This window comes from Euprymna scolopes, chromosome 1, assembly GCF_053919585.1.
Source record: "Euprymna scolopes isolate OS-2025 chromosome 1, ASM5391958v1, whole genome shotgun sequence".
Lineage (NCBI taxonomy): Eukaryota > Metazoa > Mollusca > Cephalopoda > Sepiida > Sepiolidae > Euprymna > Euprymna scolopes.
In genome coordinates this window covers 176,817,715-176,839,614 of record NC_136482.1, presented here as the reverse complement: position 1 = coordinate 176,839,614, position 21,900 = coordinate 176,817,715, and the positions used below count along the sequence as shown (strand labels likewise).

Sequence of the window (21,900 nt, the reverse complement as noted above, 5' to 3'; positions counted from 1 at the left end):
ACTCAAGGTGAGAATAGAAGTTTGAAGAATCCAAATAATATGAATATTGGTAGACATCCAAGAATTGATGTAGAACTTCCTCCTTCCAGCATTCAGCTTTATTGGGATCAAGAGGAGAACCAAGTTACTTTTAAAGTTCTGAATTTTTTAGATGCGAGCTGTTTTTTTTATATTACTTGTATTGATCGGACTATTGTTCTCAGCTTGAGTGTTATTTGTGCAACGTTTTGGTTGGTTTGGCCTTTGACTGTCTTCAGAAAAGAGAAAAGTTACTTGCTCCGTAGATATTTTCATATTCTGTGACTTAATCTATTTTATGGTTATAACTTTTAACTACCCATTACATTGTTCATTTATGGTACCAAACCCTTTTATATTTCGTCGTTCCAATTATCATTAATATCTTTTCCCCTGTTATAATCTCCATTTTATGATATTTTTTATCTTAATCGTTATCTTAACTTTGATTTAACTCTGTTGCGCAAGGTTTGAAACCGGTTAGCCAATTTTTAAATTCATCTTGTTTAAAAATAAATATGATCTTAAAGTTCTGAATTTTTTAGATGAGGGCTAATTGTTTATATTACTTGTATTGATTGTTCTCATCTTGAGTGTTATTTGTGCAACGTTTCGGTTGGTTTGGCCTTCGACCGTCTTCAGGCATATTTGTTGTTGTTTGGAAAAGAAAAGAGAAAAGTTACTGGCTCCATAGATATTTTCGTATTCTGTGACTTAGTCTATTTTATGGTTATAGTTTCAAATTTGTGAAAAAAAAAATTGGTTGATAAAGGGGAAATAACACTAATAAAGATCAATAGAGGATTATCTCTCTTTAATCGCGTTTCACAAATTCGAAACTATAACCATAAAATAGAGATTAACTCACAGAATACGAAAATATATACGGAGCCAGTAACTTTTCTCTTTTCTTTTCCAAACAACAACCAACTTGCCTGAAACGGTCGAAGGACAATCTGACTGAAATGTTGTACAAAGAACACTCAAGATGAGAATAATAAGACAAGTAATACAAACAAGTTACTTTTTCTTGTTTTCCAAATTTAAACTGTAAACATGCGTTGGGCTGTATGCTGTAGTGGTGCATATGAATGATAGAACTGAATTGGAACTTGATTTGCTCATTCCACAGCAATCAGTATACCATTTGAACTGAATATGCTAATAAATAAAAAATAAACAAATTACCTCTTCTTGCAAGTCGAGTATCTGCATCCGTATCAACGAATAGTTTCATGTGGAACATGTCACGGATTTCCTTAAAATAAAACGTCAAAATTCCTTCAGCAAAAATCACATCTGGCTGTTCAAGAAGATCACCTTCTTCCCTAGAAAAGTAAAATTAAAGTAAAACTTTTCATACAGAAAACAGAAAGTTACATAAGGAAATCTATTATAGAAATCTCACCTGTCAGTGTGTGTGTGTGTGTGTATGTATGTATGTATGTATGTATGGATGGATGGATGGATGGGCGAATGAACTCTTTTTCGGGGTCAACGGCCAACTAGCACTGTGTATATTTGTGTGTGTGTGTATATGTGTATTGGGGTAGAGAGGGCTCCCGTAAGCCGTGGTGAAGGCAACCTTTCTAGGAGAAGCAAATCTCTGATTTAAAAAACCATAAAGCGGAAGACCAGTACCCGCATTAAGCTGGTCTGCAATTTAATTTGTTGCTGGCTATCTTGCTCTTGCTTGTTGCTGGATCTCAACATTTTGAACCGAGAGAGAGACTTAGCTGTCGTACAAAGCTAAGACTCTGTAACATCATATTTGTATAGATACTCCCTCAGACATTTGGGCTCATGGATTTTAAATGTCTGAGGGAGTGGCACTCGTCTGACAAGACGTTGAAATCATCATCATGTATGGATGTATGTAGGAAATACATATATAAAATAAAATATATGCAAGGAATCATTCCAAAGGTAATGCCTCCTACTTTTTTTATTCAACTGAATGGATCAGAGGGGATTGCAAATTGCATGGTTATGATGACTGTACTTATGCATTCATGACCTGAAAGTTTTATCCCTCTGCTGCAGATATTGACAGTGCAAGACTCTAAAAAAGCAACCCGTCATGGATGTGTTGTCAGATATTGGCAGAGCAATGCCAAAGGTGTGCTAGTCGACAATTATGATTATTCAAGCCAAAAAGTTTTGTCAGCTAAAATATGTTTTAGAATAATCAAAATAAATTTTTTTTTTTTTTTTTTACAAAGGGGTCATCACTTATCAAGGAAGCCACTCGAGGATAAAGGTTATTGAGTGTACAGTAGTCAATGGGATAATTTCTTAGTAATCGTTAGTAGTAGAAAATTAGAAAATTGGTAAATTGGATTATTTAATGGGACGGTTCATCAAGAATTTGTTTACATTGGACTTGAAGACAACCAAATTGTAGTCAGCTGGAAAGCAGGCTAACAGAAGAGAGTTCCACAGGCATGCAGTTCTGAGAAAGAAGCTTTGTTCATGGACTCTACATTTAGGTTTAGGCACAGATAAAGAGTGGGGAAAGTTATTGACAGTGGTTTCAGCTAGACAGGTGTTTTTCGTGAAAGATTCGCGAGGGGAAACCATAGATTGGAGCTCAGACGAGCACTTGCCATGGAAATAACGATAAAACAGAGACAGGCTTGGAACGTCTCTTTTGTGGGAAAGAGGTTGCAGGAAAGAGAAAAGGGCATCCTCCATTAAGCTACGAAGTCTATTTTGAACTCTGTCAAAGCAGGATAAGCTGCTTCTTCCCAGATATGGCAACAGTACTCCATCATTGGACGTAGTTGGCTCTTATGTAGATAGATGATTGCATCAGCAGTGAGATATCTACTGGAGCAGTAGAAGGATCCCACCACAATATTTACATTGATTTAGGAATGTAACTTAAAACTTATCATAGCAATCCAGATGACAACTTAGAATAATGACATGTAAAAACATTAGTTGATTATCTTAGTAATGTATACTAATGACGTAACGAGAGATCTTGAAAGGCACATATCTGTTAGTCAAGAGTTGGGAGTCAGAGAGAGCAGACGTGGTCGGAGTCAGAAGAAGACAGTCATGGACAGCAATGGCTCCGAGTAAGAGAAAATGTCGATGGTAAAAGTCTACGACCAGCATTGCAGCTCTCCAACGGGAGAAACATCCGGAATAAAGTTGCTGTAAATACCATCAAGACTTTGAGTTGCACGAATCTTCATTTGCAGCTTTACTGAGAATCTGTGAAATCATAACCAAAGATAGATCAGGTATGATTTTCCATTGGCTGATGTAAACCCCAGAGACTATTATTTTTCCCCTAATGTTATAATTGTTATATGTCCTGTTTAAACAATTGCTAGTCGTTATACAAACACATTCAATATAGCACTAGATGATACACAAATTCAGACATATATATATATATTTCTTTTTTATTTTTGTGCATATTTATTTGTATTTCTGTATGTGTTTGTATATGTATGCATATATATATGTGTATATACTTATATATATATATATATATATATATATATGCATATGCATGTATATGTATGTTTCTGTGTACATGCATGTATATGTGTTGCATTTGGCCCTAAACTCGCCGCGTTAGTTATACTTATTTAAATATATCTCTATTTTATATATATACTAGCAGGGGTGCCCGGCGTTGCTCGGGTGTTTGGAGGTGTATGCTGTGCAAAAAAAGCAAAAAAACAAAAAAAATGGTTAATGTTTTAAAACTTTGACCCCTATTATGACCCCTTAAAATTTATTGTTTCGGGTTCAAATCACTTTATTAAGTTAGATCCATGTTCAAGGAACCTAGATCTAAAATTTCAAGTGTCTAGACCCAAAATTGTCGGAGGAGTTTGGTAGAGTTCTTAAAGGTCAAATCGTTGAAATTTGACCCCTTAACAGCCAAATTTCTGGCTGACACCCGTCACATCGATTTTCCCAAATCTCAGTACCCGGTATTTCAAATTTCGAGTCTATAGACTAAAAATTGACAGAGTTATTGCGTAGGGAAATGTACACAGACAGACAGACACACAGACAGACAGACAGACAGACAGATACGTTCACTTTTATAGATATATAGATATATATATACATATATATACATACATACATACACACACTTTTACTCAATTTCCTTTCCTTTCATTTTTACTATTATTTTTATCTTATCATTCTGGTATTATTATCACTTTCTGTTACTATTATCATTATTATTATTATCATCTATATCTACCTACATGCATATTTTTATAATTTTATACCTATTCAATCCATGCCCGGCAATTTTTAATTCAATTTACTTAATTTCTTAGAGACCTTTTATAGCTAATGCATTTAAATAGGTAAATCACTTAAATTGGATATAACTTAACTTACTTTAAGAGGACGCATCTTAGTTACTACGAACTCCCCCCCCCAATCCGCATGAATTTTAACGTGTTAAATTCCATATGACACCATGACAGCCCGACAGAACACTAGTGATAGCTCTTCTCTTCCACCTTCTTCCCCTCTACGTCTCTCTCTCTATACTTCGATCAGTGCCATATCTGACTGAAGTCTTTAAACTCAATTCCACCCCTTTTCTATGTTTATTTAATTATCAAATCTTAAATGTTATCAAATCAGAATTGAGATCACCCCCGCCCCTTTTTTTCCTTTGTCTTCTTCTAATATCGTTTTTTTTCAAATCATAATAACCACTTCTGTTAAAGTCTGACGAGGTTGCTGGATAATACGATTCGGTAACAGAAACGTGTAACTAGACAGATAAAGCAGTAATAAAATAAAAATATATGTGTTTGCTCTGCAATTGTATTGAGCACTTTCTCCAGGTTTTTACTAATTACCATTTTTGCTATATATATATATATATATATATATATATATATACATGCACACACATATATAAACCCACCGCTACACAACAGTGGGTCAGCAGAAATGCACCATTTAATTCCTGGCAAAAGTGCATTGAAAACAGTGGTGACTATGTTGAAAAATAAATTCTGGAGCATAAAAAGTCGTTCATTTTAATGGTACCACTCATGTCTTCATAGCTCTTCAACTTTTTGAGTTAAAGAAAAAAATAAGATATAATTTAAAATAAAATACATATTATATAAATTCATGAATTTGCTAAATGTGTTTCTCAGCTAAAAATGAATTTTTTCACATCTGTTAAAAAAAAGAAATTAGCATAGATTGCATGATTGGATATCTACTAGTATATCAATGAAAGGTGCTTCTTCATTATAATAGCAAAATTCAAAATATTGAATTTCAAGTAAGACCAATAATATCTACTTAATAGTCATGTCACAATGAACACATACAAAAACTGCTAAGGTAGAAAACAAGCCGAGCCTCCCCCCCCCCTCCTCTCCACAAGTGAAAAATTTACTTTCACCATGACTAATGCTTGGGCAAAATTTTTTTAAAATCCAAGGCATGGTTGTTAAGAAAAGTGTGAATGAATGAACAGCTGAACGATTTGGGGGCAATTCTATCCCTATAATGCCCCCTAGGGGAGCAACCAGAGTTATCCTGGAAAATCCATTCTGCCAAAAATTTACTTTCACCATGACTAATGTTTGTGCAAAATTAAAAAAAAAATCCAAGGTGTGGTTATTGAGAAAAGTGCGAACAAACAAATAGAAAAACGGGAGTGAATTACTAGGTCCAATCCCTCCTTTGTCGAGGGACCAATTAATTATCAATGAAAATTAGCTAAAATTGAGTTTTGCTAAAAAAATAAACAGAAGAGTTTGAATCATAACAAGGGAGGTAATTATTTTCTGAAAACCGAAAATCTTAAGCTAATAGAGTGAAACTCAATTTTTGCTAATGGTCTTGAAAACTGTTTTCATTAACAATTAATTTTCTATCTCATCATTTTTTGTAATTTTTTTATTACTGTGACATAATTAAGTAGATACCATTAGTTTTACTTGAAATTCAATATTTTGATATTTCACTCTAACAATGAAGAACTCTATAAAATTATTTAGTGATACAATTATGAGTCATAATTTTAATTTTGCATTAGTTGGGCTAGTTTTTCTTTTTTTTTATTACTTATATTCATCCCAAGCAAAGCTTCACTAGCTATCACTAGGCTACTGAGAACTAAAGCTCATATTTATAAGTAGCAACATCACACCATTTTTTTCTTTAGATCTAATAAACTTAAATCAAGCATTATTGAAAAGAGCATAAAAAACAAAGAAATAATATATTTAGTTTTTAAAAATCGGCCCATTAGAACTGGAGTTATGACCATTCAAAGTATTAAAATGCGTGTGATTCACTGGACATTTTGCCTTAAGTCAGTCCTATTCAAATGCATATTAGCTTTTGACTGAAAATGGTAGGAAATTTGTACAATTTACAGACTAACCCATCTTTAAAAAGTTGTATCTTTAGATCTTTTTAAGATATTATGAAATTTTGAACATATCATAATACTATGAAGGTTCAGTTAGCGTTATTTATGACCATCTCACTTGGTAACATGGACTAATTAGCATATTTCAGTTTTATTTTAACAGCTTTAAGTAGAAAAATCATAAAAACAGCTAAGAAAAATGGTAAGTAAAGCTTTATCATCATAAGAAATATTATTCTCATGGACATTTTCATTTCCCATTATAACATCATGAAAAATCCAAGATGCCACCATGACATGATTCAAAGAAATTAATAACAAAATATGGCTTGTAGCATATCAAATTAAAGAAAATTTTGTACAGATCAGAATTATGTTTTCAAGTACATTAAACTAATTAGCATAATTAAGTTTCATTTTAACGGCTTCCAGTAGAAGCATCATAAAAAAAAACAGTTTAAAAAATGGGAGGTAAAACTTTATCATCATGCGAAATGTTATTCTGATGGACTTTATCATTTGTCATCATTACACTGTGAAAAATCCAAGACGGCAACCGGGAAATCCAAGATGGCCACCATGACACAATTCAAAGAAATTATTAACAAAATATGACTTGCAGTATATCAAATGGAAGTAAATCTTGTGCAGATTATAATTATGTTCTCAAGTGCATTAAACTAATTAGGATAATTAAATTTCATTTTTAATGGTTTCAAGTTATTGTGACAATTATTGGGTGAGTCTTTACTACTATTTTGTACAATTTCTTATTTTTAAGTTATTGTCAAAACTTCAAGAGACATCACGGCCATTTTTTTCTTGTTTTCATGTAACGCTGAACATTACATGAACAGAATGAACATTTACAACACCAAAAATTTATCAAGGTAGGTAGAAGAGTACTTGCGTTTGGTAACATTTATTTGTTATATATTTGTTTTTTGGCCACTTTTCATACCTCTGTGGATTGTAAAACAAACCCAATAAAAGGTATTCTTTTACTTAACTGGATGTGCTTCGTGTGTTTTAACTCATTTAAAAGCGTGGTCCTTGTCGGTCATTCTTTTTTCAAATAATTTTTTTTTTTTAAATACTTTTTTGCTTTCCATAATTAAAAACTTATGTTTTCTAAATAATAACAAAAATAAAATGAATACTTTGTTCATAAGTTAGTTGACAAACGTGTGTTTACAGATTTTTTTGTGCACGCGACGACACACAAAAATTCTAATGTTTATAAGCGCTTGTCAGTATTTCTAACGACTCTAGCATAAAAAGATTTTATACAATTCTTTTTAAATTTTAGAACAAAAGAAATTAATATTTTCGCTATTAAATAGCATTTGAAAATAGTTTCTATCTTTACTCATCTTTGTACTACAAAGCATCAACTTTGAGATATTCTAACTTTTGACTGAAAAGACGTACATGCGTTCAAATTCTGTAGCAAAGACAATTCTTTTCCCTAATTAGCTAAAACAACTAGAAACGTCGTCAATGGGTACAACTTCTGCTACGAGTATTTATGTGAACACACCCCAATTGCTTATTTGCAAAAAGTGATCTACCGCCAGCGGTCATGCTATGCTGACCAGTTTCATCATTAATAGTCGGATTTAAATAGCAATTTCTTTGAATATACAAATCATAAGAAAAATATTAAAATACAATTTTGAAGTAAATTTTATTGTGAATCCAGTTATATAAGTTTTATTTTGATGGACGTAAGAGAAATGTACTTATTACTGATTTAAAAACTATGAGTGTCAAATTAAATAGCAGTGTACGCCTTGTCCAGCGCTGAACATTATGATGTCTGCTATTGCTATTATAAAAGCATCCAGTGCTTCTTCGTTATTAGAGCAAAATTCAAAGATTGAAATATTGGATTTTAAGTAAAACCAATAGTATCCATCTAATTGTCATGTCGCAGTAATGAATATATCCAAAGATTAGGAAAAACGATAAGGTAGAAAATTAATTATCACTGAAAACAGTTTTCTAAGACCATTAGCAAAAATTGAGTTTTGCTCAATTAGCCTAATTTATCAGAAAATAATTACCTCACTTGTTACAATTCAACCTCTCCGGTTTCTTTTTCAAGCAAAACTCACTTTACTTCTAGAATTGTTTTCATTAATAATTAATTTTCTACTTTATCGTTTTTCCCAATTTTTGGATATGTTCATTACTGTGACATGACAATTAAGTAGATACTATTAGTTTTGCTTGAAATTCAATATTTCTATTATCTAATTTTGTTATTACTAGACTACCTGTGACCAGTTTGGTCAGTATATGTTATAGCTAGCTGTAGAAATAGTGAGTATATTAATTATGCCAAAAATGTGTGCGCTTATGCATATAATAATGGCCACTACTTTTAACAAAGAATTATATTGCTTAATATCCGGAAAACTATATATTTGCAGAAAATTTAAATGTGATATTTGTTTTCAGCATATCGAAAAACCAAAAAGTCGTCATTTTAAAGGAAAATGTTAAGGTGGCAACCAAGTAAAAATTTATAAAAACTATTTTTTATATTTGCTTTAAAAAAAAAAAAAAAAAAGAAGAATAAAGAAAGTAACATTATATAAAGTGTTGGTCATCCATACCTTTTGTCTGATGTCACTTCTGCCAAATTGTTTTGTAAACAAAGAAGTTTGACTCTTAATGAAAGCCAGTATGGCATAAATCACTTATAAGTCAACTGTTATAACTTTTGCCTGTTTTTAACAGGTTAAAAAGTCTATTGTTTGCATAATCTTCAAAGTAATAGTAAACATTTGCAAGTAATTTGAATGTCTTTAAACTGCCAATTACAGACTCTAATACATTAAAAAGGACTTAAAAATATTTTAAATCATAAAAAACTAAAGCAAATACATAAGTCACTGCTATTGCATTTGGTTGCAGTTACAGTGAGAAATAGGATTTACCAGTTAAATGGCTTTAATTTCTTCGTTTATTTTTAACCAACCAGTTAACTATGAGATGCCACTTTTATTGCCTTTGTTAACAGTTACTTATTGTACGATTTTTTGTTAGGTTCCATTATAAAAAAAGTTAGATGTTATTATGTGTTAATAGTTAAGTTTCTTTTTATTAACATTGTTTCAACGACTGAGCAAGCTAATCTGGGTAATTTTAATGTCTTTGAACTGTAAACTGTGTAAAAAGAAAAATATTGGTGCAACTACACTACAATAGGGAAATTTGGAAATTAAAAAAAAAAACAACGGTATCTACTAACTTTTTGTGTCAATTTCAACTAAAAGCAATGATATCTATTAAATTTAAATGTAAGAAGTACTTAAATATTACCACATTATTTAAAAATAAAAAAAAAAAGAAGTTTTTGACCTTTATCATAAAAAAACCCTCACCATATTTCTTTGGGAACATGTGACATAAGAAGGGAAGTAATTCAGTTATACTTGTGGGAGTTGAACACTCTCAGCCTAACTCGATTGTCGCCCTTTAACTCAGAAGAGCGACCTACCTACGTCACTTCCTGTTTCTCATATTTCACCCTCTTTTCCGCTGAACGCTCGACCAGTCAAGATGTGACAAACACCGCTCCGGTGGGGGCCATGAGCCACCACCGTGTCCTGACTAGCCAGTCAATTGCAAGTAACGTTACTTATCTCTCAATGAACTCTCATTCTTTCTATCCTCTTTCCTGTATATTTATGCAAATAAATTGCATTTGTTTCGTTGATATTTAATGGTATATTTTCGTCTTCATTATGCGACCTTTAGTCTTTTCAATTCCTCTACCATTAAATACATCCATTCACCATATTATACCTGGGGACGGGATTGTCTAACACACAGCAGACCGTCCTGCCCCCAACATACTAAAAACAAGGCAAGAAACTAATATTTATGATTGTTAACACAGAATATATTTAAAAATTGGCAATAGTTACACACTATTTATCTTCTGTTGAAACTATCTGGTGTTTTTTTTTTTAGCTAATTTTTGTCAAAAAATGTTTTCTTTAATAAGATTTTTTCTACTTTATTATTTTTCATAATTTTGGATATATCTATTACTGCAACATGACAAGTAAGTAGAGACCATCGGTTTGCCTTGAAATTCAATATTAAAACTTTCGAGTTTTGCTATTACAATGTAGTTGCACCAAAAATTTGAAAATGCAACACAAGAAGCAATTAAAGTAAAAGTTTTCTGGTATCTGAGAACCTCTACTAGTCAAAGGGTGGGATTTTGCTGCTAGTTGGAATAGTTGGGGGTATTTATGTTGAAGGGTTGCAAGTGCAGTAAGTTAGTCGGAGCACATCTCATAATCGCCTGAGGCGCCCTCACCGGGAAATGCCAACGGGGCTTCCCAGGCACTTTTTTGCAGGTCAGAGTGCCCCTCCTCAGGAGCGTTGACTTCTCAATCCTACTTTCCAATCCTAGTGTCATAGTTCTTGCAGTGGGAGAGAACTAAATACCACATCTCATGGAAATACTTATATGTAAAACAAGAACAGAGATGCAACATTGCAGCAATGGAGCTTAGCAAGCAGTGCAGGACGTAAGATTAGAGGGAGAGACCAGTGATTAGTGCAGCATCCGAGATGTGTCAACAATGCTCCATGCTTGGATGAATAATGTCTTCAGAAAGATATAGGATACTGACAGGTGTTAGGTTTTATAGCCCCAAAGAGGTTGCTCAATTTCTTTTCAGCAGACTTGGCAGTAACTTCTATGTGTTCATATTTTCTAATGATGTTTCAAAAATCTTTTCTAATTTTAGTAACCAGTTTGCAAGAAGCACAATGAACCATTTAAGTGTCCTCTTTACTGATTAACATATTTACTTATCAAATTGAAGTGATATTAACAATATTCTGTTGATTAGTTCATTAAAAAAAAATGCTGAATTATTGTTTAAAATTAAAGGTAATCTGATGATAAAGCAAAACTTACCTTGAACAAGAAATATAATTATATTTTGGTATAAGCGTAGACTTAGAAGCCGCTAAATCTGTCAAAGCTTGTAGCATTCTGCCATGATCGAATGCATCTGGAAAACAAAATTAAATAAACAAAAATTAAAATCTTGTATCAAGCATGATATGTATATACATACACACATTCAAATAAATATTGTTACATAGCATAGACTGTTCTTGCTTAATGAGCTTTTTTTGTAATTTTTCAAATTGTCGTTCTTATTTCTCTGTCGAATCTGCAAGAATATATATATACATATATATATATATATATATATATATATATATATATATATAAAATAAAAATTACAAAAATGATCCAAGATGGTAAAATTAAAGTATATTATAAATATTAAAGAATTAATATTTATAAAGTTATCTCAGCCAGATGTAAAAGCTCGATAAAACCAAATAGGAGATAGAGCTTATAATACGAGCAAACAGTTAATAAAACATGTTAAAAAACACTTTGAAATGAGTTAAAAACATATTTAATCTGAAAAGGAAACACTAGATAAGTGAATCTAGTGTTTCCTTTTCAGATTAAATATGTTTTTAACTCATTTCAAAGTGTTTTTAACATGTTTTATTAACTGTTTGCTCGTATATATATATATATATATATATATATATATATATATATATATATAAAAGCATCCAGATTTTAAACGAACAATAATCAAAATTATCTGAAGACGACTGATGAAACTCAGTTGAAAGTACTTCAAAAAACAACCAAAAGAAAAAAAAAAACAGATGAATGAAAACGACTATGGAACTTTCTTGCACAGATTCAACTGAGAAATAAGAACGACAATTAGAAAAATTAAAAAATTACAAAAGAGCTCATTAAGGAAGAACACTCCATGCTATTCAACAATACTTGTCTAAACGAAAACATGCTGCCTAAATACACAGCATACATATATATATATATATATATATATATAAGCAGTGTCTTTTGGTCTTGTCATATGACATTTGCAAGTATTATCAAACTAATAGCAGCAACCATTTAGCACCCAAATAGTTTTAAATAATTTACATGAGTGAAATTGGATTTAACTGATGTAAAAAAAAAAAAACCATAAATAAAATAAAAATAAACGTATCAAATAACTCAAAATATCTAAATTTACTCGATAATACTAGCAGGGAGACCTAACGTTGATGAGGGTCAACAAATGGGTGTTTGTTAAGATAGAGTTGATAGATCGATTTAAAAAAAAAGACGTGTTATTTTAAGCAAAAACAATATTATGTACTTAATTATCATGCCGAAAATAGTAATATACCCAAACATTACAATTACATCAAATAGAAAAGTTATTTATAGTTAGCAGTAATTTATACGGAAAATTGGGTAAAATTGCATATTTCTTAGACCTTATAAAGTAGACAATAAGAGACTATACACATGGGACATAACTCTGGACGAATATTTTAGATTACTTGTTCATGGCTGCAATATTTCTTGTCTATAGCGATAGACTTTTTTTTTTTACTAAAAATAAATAGTATACTAATAGCGGTTGTCCTACTCTACGAATTTTCATAATTTTTGGATATATTAATATTTTCGACATGATAATTAAGTACATAATATTGATTTTGTTTAAAAAAAACATTTAAAAAAAAAATCGATCTGTTGATTATCTCCACAAGCACTAACAAATGTTCAACCCTCCCATACTTTGATGGTTATCAAAATTGGTGAAGCCACCCATTTTTTAATCAAATCGATCGAGTGTCTGCTCTAGTTAGCCCCACCCCTCCACCCCCCTGCAGTGTACTGGAAGGAAGCTTCACATGCCTCCCCACAGTAGCTGTCCACAATTCATTGTAGTCTACATTGCACTGTAGAGAATCTACTGTTGATTTTATAAAATTATCTGTAAATAATAGATTCATTTTAAGTTTAAACATGCCCCTTTCTTATCAAATAACCAACTGTTGATTTTATGAAAATTATCTTTACTTGAATTAAAGTTAAATGTACATAAGTCAAGCATCATGGTTCAATTGTGGTCTAAAAAGAAACATTCATTTCGAATGCGCCCCTGTCTTATAAAAGAATCTACAATTGATTTTATAGGCTGCACCTTTTTGTGATGATAATACTTCAAATGCGCTTGTGATGATGGGTTGTATAAAAGAGTTAACTTTGGTCAAAATCGAACTTCCTTCTTTAGTAGGATTTCCATCCAAGAAAGCAAATTAGTGTCAACTATAAAAGAATGAATTTAAAAAAACAAAAAAAACTTCTAAACAACCTTAATATCCTCGTCATCAAAATATACTTTCTGCACATTTGAGTTCTCATCCATCTCCATTATTTTACACTTCTTGCACACAAATTGGTTATCCTCTTTCTACCTGTCAGTAATTCCACTACACTTTCTGCATATCCAATGCTTACAAGTATCAGAAAAAATTAACATTATCAACATGCTAAGCAGGGAAACTTTCCAATGCTAGAACAATTGCTCATCAAACTGGTTTTGGTAAAATTTACTTCCAGGTCATTCCTTTCCACAGCATCCCTCAAAATCTTGAACTTAAGGTCTTCCATTGTTTCATAGGAAAGCACGAAATCATCAGCATACAGCATTTCTTCCAGACAACATGTAGAAAACTCCATGGACAATGCTAATTACAAATGAAAACAGGAAAGTAGCCGTCAATGGGCAGAAGTATCAATGCTGGCGAGCATTTTAGTTTAGAATTCTCTTTGTCCTTTTCTCTTCTCTGCAGCCTTTGTTTCATAGAAGAGATGCTGCGAGCCTCTCTCTGCTCTACCATTATTTTCATGGCAGGTGCTTGACTGAGCTTCACTCTATAGTCCCTCCTAACCAGTAGGTCTTTCACAGCAAACACCCACCTCGACTAGCTACAACAACTATCAGTAGTTCCCCTTACTCGCTATCTCTGCCTAAATTTAAGCGGAAATTCCATGAGCAGAGATTTTTTTCTGAGAACTACCTGTCTGCAGAATACAATACCATGGAGCTATTTCTCAGTTGATTATGACTTGGTCATTTTCAAGTTTAATGTGAACAGGTTCTTGAAAAGCAGTCCTCTAAAATAAATTATCAAATTTCCATTACAGTACCCATTAACCCTTATCCTTGAGTGGGCTCTGGGCCTTGATGAGTAGTGACTGTATGAAGCAACAAAAAAAAAACTATAGGTTCAGTTTATCAAATTTATCTTGCTGTTTGCTGTAAATTACTATAAGAAGCAAATCAAATCTCAAAGCAATTAATTAGAAAATTCCATGGAATTTCTAAGGCACAAATGAAAACAGGAAATCTGCCAGATTCCAATTTATGTTACAGTAACTCAATCTTACTATAAAAGACATGTGATCTTTGAAAAACTGAGTAATTTTATCAATAATCACACTTCAAAACTCAATCTTGTGTTACATCCAGCCCTTGTGGGGAGGCTAGTAAATACAGAAATGCAACATTATCCTGTCTTTTACTGGTCCTAAATCAAAAGCCATTGCAACCGAAATTAAATCAAAAACAAGGATTTTTATATTTTTTATACTTACAAGTATGTAGAATGTTAGCATTCCTTTTAACACTCTCCTCTTATGTTCAATATCAATTACCCAAAACTGCGGAAGCAAAATGTAGAACATCTACTCACTCCAATCATCCAATCTGTTCTAATGTTCTTTTCCTTCTAATCTTCTCTCGATTGGTGACCTACGTCTGCAATTGTTTTTCACGCATTCCTCAGCATATTTCAAAATGAAAACAAAATAATGTTTACAATTTACATTTTAATGTCAATCTTGAAATGATCAAAACAATCACAGCTGCATTAAATTCTAAAGCAATATAGTTTCAAGATAAAAAAATACCTTTCCAATTTAAACTACCTTTTTAACTTCATACTAGCTTAGAATTTCAGCATTGACCTTCAAAAAAGAAGCCATTTTGTTTTGTGGAATGACAGCGAAGAGTGTAGCAATATTTCAATGCAAAAAATAAGATTAGAATCAAAATTTCCATACAAGGTTAAAATTATGAAAAGAATAGAAAATCTCTTTTAGAAGTCAAAAATTTAGAATTAAGACTATATGATAATGTATGACATCATAGGACCAAATATGTAGCAGGATCTCATGTTCAGATGATCAGATGTGCCTTTACAATTCTCCTTCACTCTATGGGTAAATAAAGGGAACCCAATTTATCTTGATGTGCTTCAGGGTTTAGAATTGATCCCTATCCTATGATTATCGGAAGGGGAAGGTGCAGTTCATCTTCATGTATTTGCTACAAATTACTGCAATGTTAGGATTAGGGGTGAGAACATAAATTGTGTAAAATGTTTAAAAGTAAAAAGTTAAGGTGCTGCTTCATAATTCAAGCAAAATTCAAAAATCAAAATATGGAATTTCATTTAAAACCAATGGTAATCTACTTAATTGTCATGTCACAGTAATTCAAAAATTATAAAAAGCAATAAGGTAATATTATATCGGGGATTTCGATATAAGCAGATAATTCTAAGGTGGAATAATTAATAGAACTGGTTTGGTAACACAATGAGGTTTATTGTTCAAATAGTACAAAACAAGAATATAGTCCAAGAAAGGATATATATATATATATATATATATATATATATATGTCAGTGGGTAAGGTTTGAAGATCGTTTCGCTGACATGCGTATGGAGTTACTTTCTTTCATCTTCCATCTTTGTCAAATTCTCTTCCTTTTCTAACTTCCTTTCAGTCATCGTCTAACTATTTATTATCAGAGGGGTGTTAGGTCTTTCCATTATAACAAGTAGAAAATTAATTATTAATGAAAACAGTTTTTGAAAACAATTAGCGAAAATTGCTAAATTTGCCTAAGATTTTCCAAGTTTTCAGAAAATAATTACCTCCCTTATTATGATTTGAACTCTATGGTTTATTTTTTTAGCAAAACTAAATTTTTGCTGCACGGCATAATCACGTTGACACACTGGTTCTTGCCAGATCACTGAAGTTAAGCAACGTTGAGCCTGGCCAGTACTAGATGGGTGACCATTTTGGAAGGCTAAGCACTGTATGTACCTTCTGGGAAGGTTGGACGTGGAGCCAAGACCCTCATCCCGAAATAGGAACTCCTCACTACAAAAGTATCTACAAAGTTGTAGATGGCCTATGCTTCTCCTGGGGCTCAAGGCTATGGATGGATGGATGGAAATTTTCGCTAATTACTCCAGACTCAAAGAGAAGGAAAATAAAAGGAAATTAATATCTGGATAACTGATACATCACCACTACAGCCATGCTTATAACCAGAAGTCAACAATTACTTCAGATAGACTAATAGCTGTTTTTGATCACAGAAAAAAATAAATAACTATATAAAAAATGCATGTTGATCAAAGAATTTTCCATGCAATGATGCAGAAGTAATGACTACGGAGCTTAGATGACCCTTTGAAGATTATAAATAGAAGAAATAAAAAGAAAAAATATCTTGAGCGCAAATTTTCTTGTATCCCAAACAAAAGCTGGGTATGCAACAAAAAAAAAAAAAAAAAAAAAAAAAAAACAGATGGCTGGCAACATGAGATGAAGGCAACTATACAACAATGTATGGGTAGCTCTGCTAGGTTTATATGTGTAAATAGTGCTAGTATACGAAAGAGATCTCAAATTTCTGGCCATTTTCAGTCCTTAAAAATTTTTAGATGACTTGGTATTAGCTGATTGGTGTCACATCAAATGACATGACCTCCTCCTTTTTGACTCCCCCTCCCCCGACCAAAAGTTTTTTCATTTAAAAAACAAAATATTTCTGTTTTTAATGGGTTACTTATCTTCTGTAATTATGATTTTATTGATCTTAAACGTCGAACAGAATTGAGACTTAAAAAATTAAATTAAAAAGAAAAAAAAATGGTATAAAGAATTTTTAGGCATTTATTACTATAGACAACAAACCAAAAAGTGCTAAAGAAACAAAGGTTTCCAAAGACAACATAAGTTACTCTACCTACCTGGATTAGTTGGGGAGGGGGTGATTGAAAGACCGCATGATCAAAAAAGAGGAGACTATGTCATTTGCAGTGACACTGAGCAGCTCATGCCATGTGACCTAAATTTTCCAGCCCAAAAATTTCGGACTCCTTTTGTAAACAAGGACCAAGTAAAAATATGTAAAAAGTTGAACGTTATTACCTGGATGGTCGAAATTGAATTCCCCTTTGTTTGCTTTCTTTTTTTCTTCTTCATTAAGATCTCGATAAAATGAATCTTGACTTATTATCACAACCTTTTGTCCATCACTGTCGATATGTTTCAGTTGGTCGATGATTTTCGCACATACAGAAGACTGGAAATAAGTGGAAATAATACAAAGGTTTTACTTAATTTGATAAAAAGAAAAAAAAAAGTTTACTTATAAAGAACTTCATGCTTTCTAATTGTGGTCTTTATATATTAGTGCTAGGACGAGTAATTGGAAAAATCTTAACTTCTGGGGATATCGAAAAAGTGTGCCTATTTTCCGATGATAAAAAAGATTCCTTTATCATTTTATTTGATTTTATTTAAAACAAAATCTTCCACTGCTGGTAGTAATAATAAAATAATAAATATTTATTGATGTTAAACTATCAGTAATACTAAAATTTATAAATTAAACCCCTCCCCCATGTATCTTACATTTAAGAAAATATATACGCATTAAACATGTGTTTTTAAAGTAATCAGGGGAAACAATAAGTATTTTGTAGTTAAATATTTCAAGATTTATAAAGAATCGGGGTCGGAATGAGGGGGAGGGATTGGAATCTTCCCACCACTAATGTATATATATATATATATATATTTTGTTACAATCGGGATGGGGCTGGGAGTTTAAATATAAAAAAATGCAAACAAAGGGATATGGATAGGAATTTATGAACAGCAAACATTTATCATAGGCAGACAAATCTTCTGCATTGAGGGTATATTCATGGGTCCCAATCGGGTTCAATTTTCCTTTTTTGTACAAAAAAGGTTTGAAACAAAAAAAAAAAAAAGAAGCAATTATTTTCTGAGACAAGGTTTGAAACAAAACAAAAAAAAACAGCAATTATTTTCTATGAGACAAAAATCGAACACAATAAAATTTGCGAGAAAGAACGAGACAAACACTTTCAAATAATATAAACTAAATTTATTAAAGATAAGGGAAAGAAAGATTTAACGAAAAACAAATATGTTCGAAGTTAATGGAATTGGGATATTTTTAACATACAAACTGAAAGAGAATCCCGGAACAGAAAGACAAAGGGTAAACGGCAGTGACCAGACTACACGAGGAAAAATTCAAACTCCAGCTTGACAGAGGGAGAAAATAAAGTTTTGCACTTGCAATTCACTTCTTTTTTTTTTCTGTTTGTTTCGTATTGTCTATGTTCTTTTAAACAATTTGCAATTGACAATTAGTTCGAGAGAGTTCTCTTCCAAGGAAAAAAGGAATTCAAATGATAAGTCCACAGCTTTTCGATCCGTTTCTTTTTCCAAACATGCCTATTGGCATCTCTGTTTTCAATGCTCCACAATAGCTTTTCTAAGGGGTTAATTAGGGTATTTCCATAGCTAAGCGTTCCTGCTCGCTTTCGGTCGGGATATTTTTTTTCCTCCGTCATTGCCAGCTCCGAAAATGTGTCATGATGCTTAAACGTCCAGAAGCACTCTTGCGAAAGGACTTCGGTCGAACAGCCTGTACATATAATACTGGGTTTTAGTGGATTCTCGTTCAGTTCAAATATGCAATCAAATGTCTATTCTATATCGCTAACAGAATAATAAAATAATATCTGATGTCAAGGTGGCCGTTTGTAACGATATATATATATAAAAAGAGATGAGAAAAGTGTACATACGTCCCAGCAACCTAATGTGAAAAGGAACAGGAAGGGAGAGTGGCAGGCTTGGAAAAAGTAAAGGTTTCTTAAGAAAACCAACATAGTTTCGTAGTGGCAAGATGAGTGGGTAATAAATAAACTAGAAAAGAAGCAGAAGTGAAAATATAAAGAGAAAAAAACATTTTACTAAAACACTAATATGCAGTCAATAAGACATTTTAATTTTGTGATGACTTGTATTGCTTTGTTTAAACTCGATCAGAGTTTGGTGCCAGTTAAATCATGGATTCTCTAGAATCTTGCAAAAGTAATCTTGGTCGATTTAGCTGAAATAAAGAAAAATGCTCTCTTGTCGATGGTAAAAACCCAGAAAGATAGTGATGGGATCATTCCAATATTTTCGCCTGATTTGGTTGCCGTGGCGGCATGTACCGGGAGCTGTGGAACTGCAGCACCCCCAATCATTTCTACTCAATATTATCGATACACGGTAAAAATAATACGTCTATTTTTTCTTTTCTATGTGATAATATATCATATTAATAATATATATATATATATATATCCTGAAGCTTAATGTCGATAACTGTTCCCATATTCATATAAGTATAAAAGTAAAACTTTGCTTGGAGCTGTGAAATTCACAGTTACACATTCTTAGCGAAGTTCGCTTATACACATGCCCGCTTCAGACGGCGAATGAAAGCTAAGTTGGAACTGTCGTTTTCGCAGTTCCAAACGCTCGTGAAAACCGGTGTTTGCGTGTTTTCGCTTATATTATTATTTTTTTAAAAGGCTTGTTTACAAATGTTTTGTTTTTATTATTATTAAAAAGTGTAAAGTGTTCTTGTAAATAAATATCCACCTTAAAAAAAATTCTCACACTTTTAAATGCGATTTAAGCAGACAAAAATATACAATATGCGAAACTTTTTTTTTTTTTTAATTAAAAGTGTTCGGGCTTTTTACCCGTAAAGCTACCAACGTAACTAATGTTATTTTTTCACGTACGGCTTATTTTGTTTGTGTTTTTATGTAGTTTGAAATCTATTCATTTTGTGGTAGTTAAACTTTACAGAATAAAAAATATTTACATTTTTTTTCTATAGAAAAGCGAAGAAAATTTTATTTTTTAAATACATTTTAGTTAAAAAATGTTTTTAAATGTTGCTCATAGTACAAACATGTAAACTTTTTTTATTCTATATTTTATTTACAAAGTAAGTTTAGTTATAAACAAATTTTTAAATTTTAAATAAAACTGTTATCAAATAAAACCATTTTTAAATGGTAAACTCCTAACTTTACCATCGTGTGCAAGCAAGTAAATTTCAAAGATTTTGTTTTTATGAAAAAATAAATTATTAAAAAATTGTAAATAAAATGTATTTAAAAAAATGTTTTTCATTTGTTTGCCTGCGGAAAAGCCCATAAAATTTATTTAATCTGTAAAGTTTTAAAGAAATATATTTGTATATTTTTTTATTACTCTGTAAAGTGTACACAATTTAAAATAGTATTTTTTTATTAAAATGTTTTTGCGTATTATCCCTTTTTCGACGGCTTATAATGGCAAAGTTAAAAAATATTTGTATAAAAAAAAAAAACAATTTTAATGGCAAGCTTATTTTGTTATACGCCTATTTTTAATCAAGAACAAGCTTTTTATAAATAAAAACGTTTTTAAATAGTAAAACTATTTTCGTTGATAAAAATCTGTTATCTAAAAGTTATAAAAGTACGATTCAACTCAGTTAGAACTTCCGGTTCAGTTGAATCGCAAAAAGAGAATCACGTAAACATTGTATTCCTTCTACCCTAATTAATATTCTACTAATAGACTGCCTAGTACTTACCTTTCCCAACACAATTGATATAAAAGAATTTAACCATGGCCTCCTTGCATCCCCAAGAAATAACTTCTGTGACGGTAAGTGAACTTCAACAGATTGAGTTTTCACAGCTGCCTCTCCATGATAAAGTTGAAATTAAGAAAAGAGGCCGTTCAACGCCTGATATTCAAATATCTCAGCCAGGCATTAGCAACAACAAAGTGTATATTCGTAGCTTTAATTCTGACTGGTACCAACGGAAAAGTTGGCTTTGCGGCTGTGAACTGAAAAAGGCATTGTTCTGCTTTCCTTGTTTGTTGTTTGGGGGTGATGTAATGTGGACAAAAGATGGTTTCACAACTATTAGCAAAATGAAATATAGAACTGAAAAGCATGAGAAGTCAAAGAAGCACGTTGACAATGTAGTTTCCCTATCAATTTTGGGGACCGTAAATATTAAAGAAAAACTTAGTGAGGCCTACAGACTTTCAATCAATCATCATAACATGAATGTTAAGAAGAACCGTGAAATTTTATCTAAAATAATAGATTGTATTTTCTTTTGTGGGAACTTTGAAACTCCCTTACGAGGACATGATGAAAAAGATGATTCAGTATATCCAGCTGTATTTAGAGGATTAATAAATTTTGCATCTAAATTAGATCCAGATTTAAAGAATCACTTAGAAACCAGTAGTGTCTTCAAAGGTGTTTCCAAGACCATTCAGAATGACATACTTGACTGTCTTTTACAAATATACCGTGATGAAATAAGGGCAGAAATTAGCAAAGCTTCCTTTGTAGCTGTC

At 31.8% G+C, this 21,900-nt stretch overlaps 1 protein-coding gene across 1 annotated transcript in view; it reads right to left on the bottom strand.

The window, feature by feature from the left end:
* LOC145277751 (uridine-cytidine kinase 2-like) overlaps positions 1–21,900 on the bottom strand; it is a 69,365-nt gene that overhangs the window by 9,680 nt on the left and 37,785 nt on the right. Inside the window, exons 2-4 of the mRNA XM_080129471.1 lie at positions 17,581–17,734; positions 11,358–11,454; positions 1,207–1,346 (exon numbers count right to left, since the gene is read on the bottom strand). Coding sequence (XP_079985597.1) covers positions 1,207–1,346; positions 11,358–11,454; positions 17,581–17,734 — 391 coding nt within the window. The remainder of the gene's footprint in view (positions 1–1,206; positions 1,347–11,357; positions 11,455–17,580; positions 17,735–21,900) is intronic.